The sequence below is a fragment of the Gymnoscopelus microlampas genome, assembly GCF_963454915.1.
Source record: "Gymnoscopelus microlampas genome assembly, chromosome: 6".
Classification (NCBI taxonomy): Eukaryota; Metazoa; Chordata; class Actinopteri; order Myctophiformes; family Myctophidae; genus Gymnoscopelus; species Gymnoscopelus microlampas.
The window spans coordinates 55,172,523-55,192,389 of NC_139943.1; the positions used below are offsets into that span (position 1 = coordinate 55,172,523).

The 19,867-nt window shown below is 41.7% G+C and overlaps 1 protein-coding gene across 1 annotated transcript in view; it reads left to right on the forward strand.

Annotated features, from left to right (window-relative positions):
* The window catches only part of LOC311046519 (solute carrier family 45 member 3), an 87,266-nt gene that overhangs the window by 55,802 nt on the left and 11,597 nt on the right, over window positions 1–19,867 (forward strand). The window contains exons 3-6 of the mRNA XM_084058868.1: window positions 7,805–8,001; window positions 11,386–11,670; window positions 15,950–16,203; window positions 19,093–19,265. Of these exons, the coding sequence (XP_083914994.1) occupies window positions 7,805–8,001; window positions 11,386–11,670; window positions 15,950–16,203; window positions 19,093–19,265 (909 nt within the window). The remainder of the gene's footprint in view (window positions 1–7,804; window positions 8,002–11,385; window positions 11,671–15,949; window positions 16,204–19,092; window positions 19,266–19,867) is intronic.

Consider the following 19,867-nt stretch of genomic DNA (forward strand, 5'->3'; position numbering starts at 1 on the left):
CGAGCGTGTATATCGGTTATTTTTGAATAGCCCAAAGTAGACATTAATGGAAAATGGTTCAGAATCTATCATCATCTATATCTGACATCTAATGAAAGCACATTTTAGATCCCATGTAGAAAGATGAAGAGCAGTGGTAAACCTAACCGGTTTTGGTTGACCCATCTCATTATTATTATTGAAGGATTTTGCGGAAGTAAAAAAATGAAATGAAGACCTGCCAGACATCAGCTTTGTGACCTGTTTGTTTGTTAGAACATAAAAAGAGATGTCTGACTACGTTTCCTGTTTTTCATAAGGGAACATGTATTGTTTTCCCACAGCAACAAAGCATTGTATTATTGTATGCTAGTGGACCGTAAGATATGCTGTAAGCTAGCTGAGGTCTTAAATAGATGACCAGTCTATTAATCCATTAAGACCTGGAAAAGCATCTGTCATTTTAGATTTTAACCACTTTAACCATTGTTTTATACTTTGGCTATTGATTTTTTTTTTTTTTTTACATAACGCAACATTTGTGCAAATCTTTCAATATATATATTTTTAAAGCAAACATTTTTAACTCAAATCTTTGCTTCTGGGGGTCCCTGGAACAACATATTTTCAGATGGTGGTCTGCGGCCTATACAGTACATATCATTTTTGGGGGTGCTTAACATGAAAAAGTTGGTAGAGTATGTTAAAGGAGGAGTTCACCCAAAAAATGACTTCTTTTCTATCAATTACACACCCCATGAAGCCTTGATTTCCTGGATTTATTTTTAGTTTTTGTGGCATTCCTAAGACAATAATTTGATGACCGTGTGTATTTCCGGTAGGAGACACAAATAATCTACTTTGTGTCTCCTACCGGATACATTAGCCGGTAGGAGACGGGAATCAAATTATTAGCTTAGGTATGCGACAAAAACTAAAAAGAATCCATGGATTCAAGGCTTCATAGGGTATGCAATTGATTGAAAATAAGTCATTTTTTGGGTGAACTCCTCCTTTAATACAATGTAACTTATATAATTGGGGTGGTTGTATTTTGTCTCTCTGCTCCTCTATTGAGACATTTAGAATCCTGTGTCTAGACACACACATTTTGACCTTTAAGGTCAAGATTCAATTCATCCCCTGAGCAAGCAGGCAGGCTCTATTAGCTCAATGGTAAAACAAATGTCCACACTTGCTCAGGAAACCGGGTTCAAATCCGGGGTAGAAGAGGAACGTTTTACAGTGCTGCTTTGAGAAGACACGTTTTATCTAGTTGTTCAGTGACCGTGTGACTGTCAAGGTTTGTGTGACAGTGAACATCAAACATTGACATTTGATGGACTGCAGCGTGTTGTCAGACAGTCTAAAGTCCTGTCCAGCTGTAGTTGTAGATCAGTGGAAGCCATGGTGTTTTCAGCTCTAGAGCCAGAAGAGAACGTTTGTGTCTCCCCCAGACACCAACCCAAACATTATGAATTAATCACATAACTTGTAAATTGTGCAAATCTTTGAATATATATATTTTTTTAAAGTGAACATTTGTACTCAAATCTTTGCTTCTGGGGGGGTCCCTGGAAAAAAAAAACATTTTGAGATGGGGGTCCACGGTCTAAATCCTAACATTATGTTACTATATCAGTGGTGCTCCAACTTTTCCATCTCAAGGACTCCCAAAATGATACTTATTTGGCCGCGGACCCCATCTCAAAATAAGTTGTTCCAGGGACCCCCCAGAAGCAAAGATCGGAGTTAAAATGTTTTGCTTTAAATCATATGCTGTATGTATATTCAAAGATTTGCACACATTTTTTTTTTTAAATCCTCACAAATAGCAGATCTACAAGCTCATAGCGTCATCGGCGACACATTGTGAGCTTGTAGATGTGCTCTTTTTGCCATTTCTAAAATGTTTGAAAATTCTTTAAACAGTTTTGAGTTTTCTTTTAAAGATTGCTGAAACTCTTTGGGGGAAAAAGAACTGTAAGGAAATTGTGTGGGAAAGGTTAACCATTTAAACCCTCTATACTAACTATATTAATACTTTGTGTTTGGTCTCTTTTTTTCCCCTCTAGTCTACACCAAATCTCTTTGCCCCAAAATTGCTGATCTACAAGCTTGCTGTTGTGAGCTTGCTGTTCTCTGTGAATGCCCCCCCCCCCCCCCCCCCCCACCCCCAGAATATGCATGCTGGTGGTTAACCACTTAAACCCCAGCCTACATTTTCTGGGGAGAGCATCAGCCAAAACTAGCTGATCTCCAAGTAGATCGGGCATTTTGTTGGAGAATAGACGGCAAAAAGAGGTCCAAGTTACAGAGCCAACTCGGGTCCAGTTTACCAAGTCTAGTGGGTATTAAGTGGTTAAACAGGTCTGTGACCCACATTGAGTCACAACCCCTATGTTTGGCCAACGGTGCTGTTTTCAGCTTCCTGTTTTTTTGCGCCTCCACAGGTTAACCCATTAAGGCCGGGAAAGTATCTGTCATTTTTAGATTTCTTTGGCTATTTTTTTGAAAAATCATGAATTTATTTGCAAATCTTTGAATATATATATTTTTAAAGGGAACGTTTTCAACTCAAATTTTTGCTTCTGGGGATTCTGCAGATGACTAACAGTTTTTGGGAAAAATATTATGCTGCTATAATCTGTGGTTCTCAAACTTTTTCATGTGAAGGACCACCCAAAATGATTTGTATTTGGATGCGGACCCCCATCTCAAAATATGTTGTTCCAGGGAGTATGTTATATGGGAATACGTTGTTCTTTGAGTTAAAAATGCTGGCTTTAAAAAATATATGCATTCACAAATTTTCAAAAACAATAGCGGATATACAAGCTCATAGCGCGGCACTCGGTGCCGCGCTATGAGCTTGTACATTAGGGGTCGGACGATATATCGATATCGCGATACTTTCTCCCGCGATAAATAATCGATATACTGCCGGAAAAAGGTGCTACGTTGTTTTTCCGACTCTGTATTTGTGTAATGAGGATTTTGAACTGTTTGGTGCTATTTTATGCGTTTATGAATGGAATACAAGGACTATCGTGATATATCGTTGGTGAAATTTAATGCAATATATCGTGATATCGCAATATATCGGATATCGTGATATTAGTGTTATCGGGGGCCTAATATCGCCACAGATATCATATCGTGAGATACCCATATCGTCCCACCCCTAGTGTACATCTGCTATGTTTGAATAGCCAAACGTATAAAAATAATTGTTAAAAGTGGTTTAACACACAGATGCGTTCCCCGGTCTTAAAGGGTTAAAATTCCCAGTGAGTTGAATGTGTCTTTAATGAGGGGACAGTGTGTCTGTGTGTGCTTCCTGTCGGGCACCGCGGGGTTAACCAGGGCACATATAGAACTCCATAAACACAGCCTGGGTGTGAGAGAGGGACTGTGTGGCTTTGGGAGAGAGCTCTAGGGCTCTGCGTCTAACAATAGGTAGTTATATAGAAGGCGCTGGAGAGCCGTTTGGCATGCATTGTAATGGGAAAAATTTCACTTGCGACCGACGTGGCCCCACATGCTGCTGTTGTGTGAGGGGCGAGGGGAGACCACAGTACCTAAAGGACAGTGGTGGGAAAAGTACTCACATGTTGTACTTAACCCATTAAGACCTAAATCCTAACAGGTTTTTTTATTTTATTTAAAAAAAAAATGTTTCAAGATTTTTCAAAAATAGAAGATCTACAGTACAAGTTCATAGCGCGGCATACGAGCTATGAGCTTGTACATCTGCTATTTTTGAATAGCCAAAGAAATCTAAAGTGACACAGATGTGTTCCAGGTCTTAATGGGTTAACTCTCTGGCTGTCAAGAACGAGTTATCACAAGTATTTTTCTGAATGCCATATATATATATATATTTATTATTATTATTATTATTATTATTATTATTATTATTATTTATCTTTATTTTTCTTTGAAAAAAAGTTCAGAACCCAAGATATCGTGATCCGAAGATTTGCTGCTCCATTCACTTCTTGTTTAACTTATTACTTAAAAAGGCTGTATCTTGGCTCCTGTGTACTTTTTTTTTAACTGTCTTTTTGGCCCAGACATGCTATTTTCAAAGGCAGACAATTAATGTCAACGAGGTCGCGATGACCTCGTTGAGTATAACCTTCAGTGAATAGCAATCATCAGGGGTATCGATCATAATGGAGATAAATATTCTGTGACTACTTGAAAAGGTAAGAAAATGTAAAAATCGCTGGCAGTGGGCAAACGCGGCCAGGCCAGAAATAAGTGTGGCAGTGAGAGAGTGAATTAAAAAGTATCAATACTGCAGTGTAGAAATACTCTGTTACAAGTAAAAATCTGGAATAAAAAAATGGGTGACGTCACCGTTCCCTGTATTTTCATAATTTTTCTGTAATTTTTCATTACAGTCTATGGGCCATCGTCTGTAATAGGGATGGGACGATGATCGTTATTATCGTTTATCGTGATAAAAAACCCTCACAGTAATCCTGTAATAGGACAGTAATTGATGGTGAAATTGTCCTCCGTCATTTACACTGCGATCAATTCACCTTTGCCGAGCTGCATATCCGGTAGGCCTACCACTTAAACCCTCTAGAATTGGTAAAACACAGTCTTTTTTTTCACTCTCTAAATCTCTTTGCCAAAAATAGCAGATCTACAACCTCACAACGCAACGCGACGTTTGTAGATCTGCTATTTTCAGAGCACAACACCCAAGTGCAACCGAGCATAAAACTTAGTTCTTACTTCTACTGGATCTCTTCTCCACGAATAATAATAATACACTTTATTTGTATAGCAACTTTCATGAAATGAAATGCAGCTCAAAGTGCTTTTACAGAGCAAGAATACAATTACAACTAATTTAGCAAAGCAAATTGTAGTCCCTCACTAACATTTTAGTCTAGTTTTATTTGTTGATGAAATTGTCAATTTATTAAGTCTTAGTCATCGTAGCTTAGTTTTTATTTAGTTTTTGTCAGTGAAAAAAGGTAGTCGACGAACATTTTTTGTCCAGGTTTTAGTCGACGAAATCAACACTGCTATACTGGCCATGTGACTTTGTAGTGTTGTTTTGGAATGAAATTCATTCCATTCCACGCATGAAGAACGTCATTTACAGTAAATATGCTAAACCTGTCCTCCTGACATCAGTGTTCTGTACCTAGTGTTTCTGAAGGGCTCAGACTTGATGAAACACAATAACTGACATGCATGTAATAATGCCAGTTTAAGGACAGTGTCACATTAAGTATAAACACAGTAGCATTCTATATACACTTTGGGTTAATAATGTATACATGTTTAATCATTATTTCAATTGGTGACACCTGCCCACTTCTTCCTAGGCATCTTCTTTTTATAGTCGATCTACAAGCTCACAACCATCATGTTAGAGAGCGAAAGAGCGATAGAAAGAAAGAGAAAAATGTTTATTTTGAAACTTTTTGCCTATAATGACTTGCCCAAAATATGGGCAAATATGGGATGGGATTGGTTATAAAAACCTTAATTGCTGATACTTACATCTTTAAAAAAAAAAAACTCCAATAATATATATATATCGACCAATCTGATATATCGGTCAGGCTCTACCACACACACACACACACACACACACACACACACACACACACACACACACACACACACACACACACACACACACACACACACACACACACACACACCAGGCCATAGGTGTTATATTTAGCCCCATGCAGCGTGCTCCTGCATAAGGTGAGTTGTGTGAATGGAGGCTTTATGCTGTCAGTGTAAGGTGTAAGGTGCTGTAGTGTTGAGGCTCATCTCGTGACCTGACACAACATGAGACCCCAAACCATCAAAGATAACAATTAGAGTAGGGGTCTTCAACCATTTGTCAGCACAAGGTACCCTTAGCTGAGAGAATACACACACGCACACGCTCGAGCTCCGCCTTGTCATTCACACACACCATTTCTCTGTCCCTCCGTAGCCCTTCCGGGTCAAAAATTACGGGGACATAATATGTGTGACGATAGAGTAGTGCGCTACTGTGCCAAAATATGGCCCACTACTAAACAATTTAAAGAACACGATCCAAAGGCTATAGCCCTGGTCGATTTTTAGGCTAAATGTGTAGGAAATTGGATCGTAGGCACATTTAATATAGGATTTGACATCCCCTCTGTCACTCACTCACTCACTCACACACACACACTCTCTCTCTCTCTCTCTCTCTCTCTCTCTCTCTGTGTTACAGTAGTGATGTATCAGTCATGGCAGGTCAAGGATGGTGTACATTACTCTGCTCAGTGATTAGATACTGTGTATACGGTGGTATGTGTTGTATTAGAGCCAGTGAGTCGCGTGCTGTGTGATGTACCCGGGGTCCTGGGTACTTTTAACACAATTAGTAAATATAGCAGCAAAATAAACCTCTTTACCCCTATTTTATACTCCAGTTATTCCAAAATAGCCGATCTACAACACGTCGTAATGTGATGCGTTATGTGTTTGTAGATCTGCTATTTATTTTTTTAAGTAATTATGGAAAATGTTTCAACAATTTGGAATAAACAACACATGCTTCTCTTCTGTGGGTCCCTGGCACGAAACGTTTTCAGATGGGGCTCTGTGGCCAAATGCATATTAATTTTGGGGTCTTTTACTGTGTGTGTGTGTGTGTGTGTGTGTGTGTGTGTGTGTGTGTGTGTGTGTGTGTGTGTGTGTGTGTGTGTGTGTGTGTGTGTGTGTGTGTGTGTGTGTGTGTGTGTGTGTGTGTGTGTGTGTGTGTGTGTGTGTGTGTGTGTGTGTGTGTGTGTGTGTGTGTGTGTGTGTGCGCGCGCGCATGTTGAGAGGAGAAGGGGGGGTTCCAGCCTGATTTATACTCTGTTGTTCAGCTTGTAGATCTGCTATTTTTGGGGGGGTTTGAGACGAGACACCATGCATGTGTGGATTGTTTTGATGGGTGCTCACAGCTGGTGTGTGTGTGTGTGTGTGTGTGGTGTCTGTATCTACTCGGCTCTACTTCCTGTACATGTGATGCGTTCCAGACAAGCGGCCTCAGATGCTATTCCTCTGTAACGGTGTGTGTTACTGAGTGTGTGTGTTTCTACCAAGCGCTAGAGAAAGGATCGTCTGTGTTAACCAGTTGTTTTTAGTTCCTCTCTGAACACTTTAGAAACATTGTTTTACAAACAACAATTTCACCCATCCTGCTGTTATGAAACAGTAACCCTGTTACATCTGTTGTTGTTAATGCCTGTGTGTGTGTGTGTGTGTGTGTGTGTGTGTGTGTGTGTGTGTGTGTGTGTGTGTGTGTGTGTGTGTGTGTGTGTGTGTGTGTGTGTGTGTGTGTGTGTGTGTGTGTGTGTGTGTGTGTGAGAAAGAGAGAGAGAGAGAGAGTAGCTAGGCTACAGGTGTAAACTTCCAGTTTGTATATTTGGTAGTATGGCTGGGCAAACAACCACAAATATATTGAAACTGATTGTTTAGAAAACTATTAATAGTGAATAATAGTTTATGTGGAACCCCCTTGAGAACCCCTGGGGCTCCATGGACCCCACTTTGAGAACCGCTGTTCTATTGTAATGTAATAACAGTAAATAAAAGTTAACCTATATGAGTGGACCTTTGGAACTGATTTATATATTTTTATTTTCCTACTAACTCTTTTAACCACCAGATTAATATTGATTAATATCGGTGCCGCACTATGAGCTTGTTTCTGCTATTTTATCTGCTGTATCTGCTATTTTTGAATAGCCCAAAGAAATCTAAAAGTGACACAGATGCGTCCCCAGGCCTTTTAATGGGTTCATCTCTTTTTCATCAGGTATCGGGCCGGTGCTGGGCCTCCTGTTCATCCCTCTGATTGGCTCGGCCAGTGACCACTGTAACAGCAGCTATGGCCGGCGCCGCCCCTTCATCTGGCTGCTGTCCCTGGGGGTCCTCCTGGCGCTCATCATCATCCCCCACGCCGACGTCCTGGCGGCCCGCCTGGCCTGGGGCGGGGCGCGCACCACGCTGCAGGTAACCACGACAACACACTACATTCAGCCTGGTAAAAGTACTCACATGTTTTACTTAAAGGGACATTTCACCGATTTTGCATCAAACCCCTATTTTTATCTAGGTCTAGGACCCATAAACATGATCCTGGTGTGTTTTTTGTGTTTTATCTGTATTTTTCAGATTTGTATCCATATCCTCAGACACGATGAGTCAATTGACTCATAGTCTCTTTATCTCCCCTTATTTCCTGACTACAATGTAGACCACACCCCCACGCAGCCTCCCCTCCCCACTAGGAAGGGCAGTGCCCTAAAGCATTGTGGTCATTGTAGTAATGCAGCACTCCAGTCAAACCCCAGTCAAACACAGAGATTTCTATCGTTTTTCTGGCCATAGGGTGCAAATTAAAGATTTTGCCACCGTTATCCACTACAAATATTAACATTGAGTGACTGTAAGTTCTTCCAGGGGTGAAATGATCCTTTAAGTAAAAGTATCAATATACTGCAATGTAGAAATATTCAAAATTGACTTGAGTAAAAGTCAAAATGTACCGGTACTTCAAATACCAAAAGTAAAAGTACTCGTTATGCAGAGTGTCCCAGAGTGTCCTAAAACTAAATTTACTGACAATTTAGTCAACAAATAAAGTGAAAATAGCAGATCTACGAGTTCACAATGCATCGCGGCGCATTGTGAGCTTGTAGATCTGCCATTTTCAAATGGACAAATGTATATAGGGCACACATAACATGAAGACAAGTGTCCTGAGTGATTCATAGTGTACTGAGAGGAGTCTTCTAAATACTGCAGTGTGTTTGATGTGTGATACCAACTGGTGGGGCTGTATGTAGGGAGGAACTGAGGACTGCAAGGTGACTGGTGTTACGTATAAAGTGTCCCCTCGGCCGTGCCAAAGCCCTGATCTTCTTCCTTCAGGCCCTTTGATGAAGCCTGCTGGCTGTGCTGTGCTGACACTCCGGTGATCTGATCTCTGCAGTGGTGTAAAGTAACTTAAGTACATTTACTCAAGCACTGTACTTGAGTACAATTTTGAGGTACTTTTACTTTACTGGAGTTATTTCCAAATGTTCAGTACTTTTACTTCTACTCCACTACATCTCAGAGGCAAATATTGTGCTTTTACGGCACTACAGTTATTTGAAAACTTTAGTTACTAGTTACTTTGTAGATTTACAAAGTAACATTAAGTAACAGTAACTAAATACATTTTGGCCATTTGAAAATAGCAGATCTACAAGCTCACAATGCGTCGCATCACGACGCATTGTGAGCTTGTAGATCTGCTATTTTCAAAAGATTTTGAACTTTTGAAAAGTTGTGAAATGGGACATTCTGCATAATGAGTACTTTCTACTTTTTATATTTTAAGTACAATTTGATACCAATACTTTTGTACTTTTACTCAAGTTCATTTTTGAATTCCAATCTTTTACTTGTATAGAGAGTCTACATTCCAGTATTGATATTTTTACTTAAGTAAAACATTTGAGTAGCTTTTCCACCACTACTTCGGGCCCTTTGATGAGCCTGGCTGTGCTGCTGACAGTCCAGTGATGTGATATCTGGACTATGGCAGGATGTATGTATGTATGTATGGCTGCACCAACCAGCTGCTGTTTACACCCCTGTCTGTCCAGGCCAGGGTTATTAGAGTTAACTTAAAGAGACAGTTCACCCCCAAAACGACTTCTTTTTTTTGTATCGATTAGTCCCCCCATGGAGACTTGAATTCATTTTGTCGCATTCCTAAGCCAATAATTTGATGACCGGCGGCGGTTCCGGTAGGAGACACAAAGAGTCTCCTTTCTATCCTATACCGGAACCGCTGCCTACCGGCAGTGCTGGCCCTGAGGAATCTGGTGCCCTAGGATGCATTCCAGATAATTAAAAACTGGTTTCTGCACATATCTAGGGAGGAATGCAGCAGTCCTTAAATTATCTGGAATGCATCCTTCTAACAATACAGGTCGAGTTATTTGCATATTGAAACGGATTTGAAATGTCAAACATTTCAAGCCTCTGACCTTTTTAAATATAGTTCATCATGCAACGCGTGTGTGTTCCGCCCTCAGATTCATCTTATGGAGGCCATCACCCCTGCCCACACACGCACACACACACACACACACACACACACACACACACACACACACACACACACACGCACGTTCATGTAAATATATAAGTTCTAAATAAAAACGGGGTTCACTCCCACTTCATGTTGCATCTCTTTTTCCCCTAGACGGGGACGTAACTATATAATATCCATTCCCAGTTGTATTAGCCTTTGTTCGTGAGGTTAAACTGTAAACACACTTCTTATTCTCTTCATTACACGTGAGAGTCGGCTAATTACTTTATAAACGTTTAATCGTGTGAGGGACTCACTTGCGCCGATCTACAATTTGTCATGAGGTGCGTCGCGCCGCTTTGTCAGCCAGTCTGCCCTGCCAAGGCAGAGTGCAGTAACTACGAAAACAAAAATCACTGAAAAATGGGTTTAAAAGTGATTCAACTGGTCAGCCAAATGAGATATCGGCATATAAGTGATATTACACTAATTGTACATCTGTTCTTGAGGTCATTGTTTATCCCCCAACATCACAAAGGCTAATTTGACCTTTGGGATACCCAAATAAGTCGGTGTGTCCAAAAACGTAGTTACTGCACTTTGGCTTGGCAGGGCTGTCCCTTTTGAAGAGTGGCGACGTATTCCGTCAGTTTCCGGTTGCCTTTCATGGTCTTAACCCTTTAAGACCTGGAACGCATCTGTGTCACTTCTTGATTTGAGCTTTTACACTTTGGCTATTCAAAAATAGCAGATCTACAAGCTCATAGCGCGGCACCGAGTGCCATGCTACGAGCTTGTAGATCTGCTATTTTTGAAAAATCGTTAAAATGTGTGCAAATCTTTGAATATATATTATTTTAAAGCAATTTTTTCTGGGGGTCCCTGGAACAAAATATTTTGAGATAGGGGTCGGTGGCCAAATACATATAATTTTGGGGGTCCTTGACATGAAAAAGTTTGAGAACCACTGATATAGAAACATACGTTTTTTTCAGAATACTGTTGGGATTTAGAAGAAATTTGTAGAATCGGCCTCAGGTCTTAATGGGTTAAATGTCAAAATCTACAAAGTAACCAAAGTAACCAAAGTTGTCAAATAATTGTAGTAGAGTAAAAGTACAATATTTGCCTCTGAGATGTAGTGGAGTAGAAGTAAAAGTACTGCAAATTGTAAATACTCCAGTAAAGTAAAAAAAAAAAAAAACACCTCAAAATTGTATTTCAGTACAGTACTTGAGTAAATGTACTTAGTTACTTTTACACCACTGCTCATTATGTAAATGCCACTGTGTTTTGTCTCTCTCTAGGTGTTCTTCCTCATCCTGGGGGTGGGGCTCCTGGACTTCTGCGGCCAGGTGTGCTTCACGCCGCTGGAGGCCCTGCTGTCGGACCTGTACCGCGACCAGGACGACTGCGGCCAGGCCTTCGCCATGTTCAGCTTCATGGTCAGCCTGGGCGGCTGCGTGGGCTACCTGCTGCCCGCGCTGGACTGGAGCCGCGGCCTCCTCTCCGTCTACCTGGGCGGCCAGGCCGAGTGCCTCTTCTCCGTGCTCATCCTCATCTTCATCTCCAGCGTCCTCATCACCATGAAGGTAAGGATAAGGATAATTCCTTTAACAGGTCCGTTCATGAAAGTCCTTGCGGTCTTGTTTCCAATGAGGGCCTGTGAGCAATTAGGGGTTAAGAGTCTTGCTCAGGGACAAATTTAATTTCATCGACACATTTGCTGGCCTGGCCTGGAATCGTACCTGGGGCAACCTGGGGAAAAACTGGGGAAAAACTCACTTACCCTACCTTTAACTCGATTTCGACTTCGATGAATTGTTCAGCCCTAGTCCTTTTAATTGTGTGTGATTAAAGGAGAATTCCGGACTACGTTTTTCTTACTTTTATATGATATTATTATGTGCTAGGACGAGGATCTTTTTAATACCTAAAAAAGAAAAAATACCATTACTGCATTGAAAGTAATCAACAAACTGTACTATAAAAACTGGTCAAACATTGGCCAAATTGTGAAATAATAGAAAGAGGCAAAAAAAAAGATTTTGCCTCTTAATAAGATCTATAACGCGAGGCGTTGTGAGCTTGTAGATCTGCTATTTTCACAATATTTATCTGTGGAACCGAGTCAAACTAAATGTAATGCCTACTACAATTACAAGTGCTTGTCAGGGTGGGGGGTCCCCAGTTCAAATATGATTATTTTGGGGGTCGCGGCCTGAAAAGGTTGAGAACCACTGCGCTAGATTGCATACTTTTATCACAATGTTATACATATTTTTAGCTGCGCTAGCGGATCCTGCTCTATACCTGACTTTGTCCGTGTTCACCGTCAACGCTCTGATTGGTCAGACCCGTCAACGCTCTGATTGGTCAGACCCGTCAACGCTCTGATTGGTCAGACCTGTCAACGCTCTGATTGGTCAGACCCGTCAACGCTCTGATTGGTCAGACCCGTCAACGCTCTGATTGGTCAGACCCGTCAACGCTCTGATTGGTCAGAACCGTCAACGCTCTGATTGGTCAGACCCGTCAACGCTCTGATTGGTCAGACCCGTCAATGCTCTGATTGGTCAGACCCGTCAACAAAGTGAAAGCTTCACGTGACACATGGCTATAAACACATTATAAACAGGGGTGCACATAACTTTTTAGGTCTGGTACGCAGAAGAGCCGTCAACAAAGACCCGTCAACAAAGTGATTGGTCAAGCTTCACGTGACACATGGCTATAAACACATTATAAACAGGGGTGCACATAACTTTTTAGGTCTGGTACGCAGAAGAGCACCTGGACATGTGACTTGGTGCGCATGGCGCCCGTCCCGTTTTGTCAACGGGGGGGGTGAGAAAAAAAGGACGCTATGCTTCTAAATTCCGCCAATTTTCTCCGTTTTTTTTTCTCACGCTGTTAGATAAAGCCATATTTTGCACCATTACGGTGCGTTCATCATCGGTGACGAGTGCCTCTAACAGCCGCTGCTGGCTGCGTGCACGCAGCCAGGCAATGCGAGGCGATGCGAGGCGACGCGAGTCATATCTCTACCCCTGTGCCTAATGGCTGTACATGGGGCCGACGGGTGCTTTAGAGTGATTGTGTGAGTGTGGCTTCAGGAAGTAAATTCCTAGCCTCGATCTCCAGGCTTTTATTTTTTAGTTTTGCTAAAAAATAAAAGCTTGGAAATTCCTGTCCCAGCTGTTGGTGCGCAAAAGCGCCTCGCGTCGCCTGATGTGGTGCGCATTTTTTATTTTGGGTGCGCATGCGCACCAGTTATGTGCACCCCTGATTATAAACACATATCGATGACAAAATATATCAAAGGCGCCGCTACCTTCACACAGGGTGTGATTTTTTTGTTCATATCTGACTTTCCTAATGACAGCAAACTGTCCACACTGTGAGACGCGCCCCTCCGGAATTCTCGCAAGGAGAGATTTCGCCCGTGATCGGCTTGTAAACACTACGGCGGCCCAATTGGGACAAAAACACTGTGGCGTGATTTCTGTCATTAGGAAAGTCAGATATGAACAAAAAATAAATAAATACAATACGCGATCTAGCGCATGGACTGTCGGCTCGGGTTTTTAGCTACGGTGGACTCGGGGTGGAGTTAATTTTTTCTACTGTACCACTCGTCCTAGGATAATAATAATATCATATAAAAGGTTAGAAAAGTAGTCAGGAATTCTCCTTTAAATCACATTAATTTAAAGGAGAGATCCGGACCAAAATACATACATATATATTGTGTCTGCCTATAATCATTCACCAACATACCTGATGCAGTTGACTTTTTTCATAGAAGCCCCTGTGCTCCATTCTGCAGTGCAGACCCCTCCCACAGCTACAATGGAGCCCAGAGCATAATCCTAATTCGGCTTTTTTCGTCGCTCCAAACTTTTTCTTTTTTTTTTCACAAATCCACTCTATGTAGTGTCCTGGCACTCACACATGCACTGTTTGTCACTCATGAGCTGCCGTTCCTACAGAACGGCTCTGCTGCGTGAACTCTCGCGAGATTCGCGTGTCCGGCAAGATTTCGCGTGTAGCGCTCCCCCCCCCCCCCTCATGAGTGACAAACAGTGCATGTGTGAGTGCCAGGACACTACATAGAGAGGATTTGTGGGGAAAACAAGTTTGGAGCGACGAAAATAGCCGAATTATGATTATGCTCTGGGCTCCATTCTAGCTGTGGGAGGGGTCACAGGGGCCTCTATGAAAAAAGTCAACTGCATCAGGTATGTTGGTGACTGATTATAGGCAGACACAATATATATATATATGTATTTTGGTCCGGATCTCTCCTGTAAATTGATGTTTGTGGCGTATGACTACATGCACACAGAACACCAATATTATGCTCTAACGGATCTCAGTTCCTCAGAGTAGTGACGAGGACAGGAAACACTTTTTTTTACATTTTCATTCTACAGAACAACATGTTGTTGCATTTTATAGAAACCCTTACTTAAATGAGCTATTCTTAATGACAAAATCATAAAACAAAACTCCAGTGTTTTCAGGGCAACAACTTATCTCAGCTACAACAGGGACAGATCTGCTCCTTTCATGCCGTTTCACAAATTGCACATTGGGTCTTGGCGAGCCTCTCAAGCGAGACGACTATTCCACATTAAGCTACACAGAGTCTGTAACTACGCCTCCTGGAAGCCACGCACAGGAAGCTGTTGACCTTCTATTTTAAACTATCTTTAAAAAAATATATATATGTTGTGCGCGGCCACAGTTTTTTGCAGCCAGCGGATTCTAAAAAAACGCTGTGACACACCTGTCACTCACATTCAAGACCGTCCCCGTAGCCCGCACCGTCACTAGACACTAGACAAAAAAATGTCTTTGCACTTTCACACTTGGGGTTCGTTCGTACATCTACATACACATTCAGATTTAAAATATAAAGTACTTACCCCATGGCCACGGATGTTACAACCATGTACTGGCCCTCATAAGTATCCGTATCTTCCGTATTGTTCAATAAAAAGCATTTTAATCCAATCGGTGGTCATTTTCTCCGTATGCTTTCAACTGCGCGACCCTAGCAGTTGAGAGGTGTATTGCACTGTTGGTACATTATAACTCTATGGGCAAATGGCCACCAATCGAATTAAAATGCTTTTTATTGAACAATATGGAAGATACGGGTACTTCTGAGGGCCCGTACATGATTGTAAAATGGGGCCATGGGGTAAGCACTTTATATTTTAAATTTGAATGTGTATGTAGATGTACGAACCCCAAGTGCAAAAGTGAAGACTATTTTTAACTGACAAGGCTATTAAATATATAGTTAGAGTAATATTATTACACTAAATATATTATTACACTAACGTGAAGCCTTTGCGACCGCACTGACTTGTAACCAGGCCAGTTCTTTAATGTCAGTCATATGGAACTCTTTCATGGTCAAATCATAAAGTACTGGGTGAGATGCAACAGCTACAACCAGTTGGTCCACTGAGAGCACCATGTTGCTTCCTGAGTCTTGGGTCGATCCGCCTTCGACTCACCCGATTGGACAGAGGGGGAAAATCAGCTCCTGCCTCCAGCAGTTTTATGCTTCTTCGCCTCTTGCGTGAATCCACGCATTTGCATTGACAAAGCATTGGCAGATTCTGCCCCAGAGGTAAAATAAAAGTGCGGTGGGAGTGCGCCCTAACAGAGTATTTCTACATTGCCTTATTGATACTTTTACTGAAGTAAAACATTTGAGTATACATTTTCCACCACTGGACTGAGCCAACAGTTTTGTCCCGAGAGAGAGAGACTAGAACTTCGCGTAACCAAAACTTTTCCGTCTTGGCATTTTTATTTATTTTTGCGTTTCTTCCTTGAATCCCCTGCCTGCAGGTGTCTGAGGAGCCCTCCTGCAGCGCTGGCAGCATGTCCGGGGGGCCAAAGGGGGGAGGGGGGTCTCTACTGGAGTCTGGTGGGGGGCTGGCGGCGTTGGGGGGCTCTCTGGAGGGGGCGGGGCGCTGTGGCGTGCCCCTGCCCCTCCCCCGCTCCTGCTGCTACCTGCTGAAGTGCAAGCTGAGGCTGCTGAAGGCGGGACCCGTGCTGTGTCTGCTGAGAACCTGCTGGTCCATGACCCCGGCCATATACAGGTATATATATATATATATATATATATACACACCCTATAACCCTAACCTATAGCTCTGGTCCATAGCGTTAGAAGGAGTTCTCCTTAAAACTCATTCACTGCCACTGACGTGAAACACGTAATTTTTCCCGTTACCAATACTGCCACTGACGTAAAAAAAAATATTATTATTATTTGTATTATTATTTGTTTTGTTTTTTTCGTTTTCCTCACATAGAAAAGTACACAGCAAACTAAACTGTGTACTTTTTTTTTTACTATGTATTTTTTGTCAGAAATGCTATTTTCAAAGGCAGACAATTAATGTCAACGAGGTCGCGATGACCTCGTTGACATTTGTGAAACCACACAGTATAACCCTCAGTGATTAGCAACCATCAGAGGATCGATCATAATGGAGATAAATATTCTGTACTTGAAAAAGGTAAGAAAATCGAAAAATCGCCGGCAGTGGATGATTGATTGATTTTTTTTATTCTGGCAGTGAATGAGTTAACGCTATGGGACTCTCCATCCTTTCCCCTCACACCCGCGGCAGCGCAGGCTGCGCAGCCTCTCGTCTTTAGTCAAAAATAAAACATACACTTTCGCTACTCACCAAAACAAAGAGGGTTTTATGATGTTGAAAGCCTACTCTACTTAGTGGGAACACTCTGAGCCCCCCACCTCACGTCTAAAATACACTTTTTGGCCAGAAAAGAAAATAGTTCACCGGAAGGAAAAACATGTTTTTGGTTACTCCACTGCGCTCCTTACATATCTGGTCAATGGAATTTTTCTGTTGGCCAGATTTTTCCTTCCGGTGAAATATTTTTTTTTCTGGCCAAAAAGTGTATTTTAGACGTGAGGTGGGGGCCAGGGGTCATCAGCATGTCCGTACATGGGCAAACATGTCCGTGGCAAGACTTGTCTATGTCCGTGGCCCTTTTTTCGTTTTTTTCCCGAAAAATATTGTCTTTTTTTGTTGAATATTCACAATCTAATGTTAAAAAATGTGTTTGAATAATTGTGGTGACTCGTTAAGACCTGGAACGCATCTGTGTCACTTTAGATTTCTTTGGCTATTCAAAAATAGCAGATATACAAGCTCATAGCGCGGCACCGAGTGCCGCGCTAATAGAGATGGGCAGTATTTGAAATACATGTATTTGAAATATGTATTTGAAATACTTTTTTGTATTTTGTAATTTGTATTTGGCCGGGATGGAAAAAATGAAATGTAATTTGTATCAAAATACTTTCAAATATTTTTCAAATAGTATTTTCTGTATTTGAAATACATAAAATACTTTATTTTATTTTATGGGCAGTATTTGAAATAGATGTATTTGAAATACGTATTTGAAATACTTTTTTGTATTTTGTAATTTGTATTTGGCTGGGATGGAAAAAATGAAATACTTTCAAATGTAGTATTTTGTATTTTCAAAATACAAAAATACGTATTTTGTATTATCAAAATACATTTCTCTGACCTGTATTTATATTTTGTATTTTGATACTTTGTTTGACCCAGTATTTGTATTTTGTATCAAAATACATTTCTCTGACCTGTATTTATATTTTGTATTTTGATACTTTGTTTGACCCAGTATTTGTATTTTGTATCAAAATACTTTTCAATGTATTTTCGCCCATCTCTGCGCGCTATGAGCTTGTAGATCTGCTATTTTTGAAAAATCTTTAAACATTTTTTTTTTTTTTTTTCAAAAAAAAATTAAGAATCGCCTCAGGTCTTAATGGGTTAATATGTTGCAGGAGATTTGTGGTATTGTACGTGATACCCGTACGTACCACGTATCACGTACGGTATGTGAGTCAACGGTGTGACCACAGTGGAAAAATAGCCAAAACATGGCATCTGTTGAGAAGGAGCACCAAGGCAAAGGAAGGCAGCACTTCAAAGTGTCCAATAATAACAATAACGACTAAATTATAATAACACTCAATAAGCATAATCCATGGAAACCCTTGATCAAACTTAGGCACCTTTGCGTCAAACTATTGTGACACTGCATTCCTTTAAATCCTGTCCTGCCCTTCATTAATCGCATAATTGCACGTAATTATCTGTTTTGACTCAAGTATTTTGTTCCGTTCCATCAACATACTTTCTCATCAACATGCTGCTGTACCTGTTCACCTTAATGGAAACCACAACTATTGAAGCTATTGTGCGTTGACGAACCAAAACCTAGTTTAGCTGGAACTTCCTGTCTCCTCATGTCCTCTGAAAAGCCATCTGTCTATATACTGTAATAACCACATGAAGTATAATACAAACGTATTTTATTGAAATCCCAAACATGGAATATACTTGGACCATGCCACATTTAATTACGTCCTTGGCAGTGAATGAGTTAATGTGTTTTAGGTTTCATGGCATTCCGTTTTACAACACATTAAAAGTCTTTGTCATGGTCCTTCAAACGTGTGTAAAAAAAGCTTTAACTGAAAATCCCACTCTAGTGAGCCATGGCAGGTGTTTTTCTCTCACATTTCTAAAGCCTTTTCAACTGCAATGAAAAAATAAATCTTTGCCTGCGGGTGTCGCTGTTGAGGGATTTTGCCTGTCAATCATCACCTCTGCTCCGCCTCCCCCCAAAGGAAAGGATAGGGGAGGGGCGAGGAGGAGAGTGGGCGGGATTAATGGCCTGTGACTTCACTATCCAAGGGCCAAGCTCAGATTACTTTTCAGCCTAATTATTCAGAAAACCACAGAAAATCCACTGAATGTTCAAAGTTCAGGTTTTTCGGGTGTAATTGAGGTCATAAAACCCCCCAAAAAAACATTAAAAAAAGTGAAAATGAATGTCATAGAACCTTTAAGGGTTAGGGAATTGATAAGCAGAATGGGAATTGGATTTGATCAGCTCCTGTCTCTCTCCAGGTGCTACTGCCACGTTCCCAGGGTGATGCGCCAGCTGTGCGTGGCCCAGCTGTGCAGCTGGATGGCCGTCATGTCCTTCATGCTGTTCTACACAGACTTCGTGGGGGAGGGGCTCTACGAGGGCGTTCCCAGCGCCTCGCCGGGGAGCGCGTCCAGACAGAGATACGATGAAGGTGAGACCCTTATACCGTTTCAATGCTGTTAAAGGGTGCTGTAAGGTCGGCATCTTTTAACCCATTAAGACCGGGAACGCATCTGTGTGTCATTTTTCTCTGTCTCTCTGTCTGGTGGCAGGCAGACACCAGGCCTGTCTCTCTGTCTGGTTGCAGGCAGACACTAGGCCTGTCTCTCTGTCTGGTGGCAGGCAGACACCAGGCCTGTCTCTCTGTCTGGTTGCAGGCAGACACTAGGCCTGTCTCTCTGTCTGGTGGCAGGCAGACACTAGGCCTGTCTCTCTGTCTGGTGGCAGGCAGACACTAGGCCTGTCTCTCTGTCTGGTGGCAGGCAGACAGGCCTGACCCTCCGTCTGGAACACAACTGTATACTGCAGGGGTCTTCAACGTTTTCAGGCCAAGGACCCCCTAGCTGAGAGAAAGATGAAGCAGGGACCCCCTACTGTATTTATTTTGTTTACTTAGTCTGCTATTTCTTCCCTCTACACCTATAGCCTCTTTGCCAAAAATAGCCGATCTACAAGCTCTCAACGCCTCGCGCTGCGAGGCGTTGAGAGCTTGTAGATCTGCTATTTTCGGCTAATGTTCCCCTCAGAAAAGGA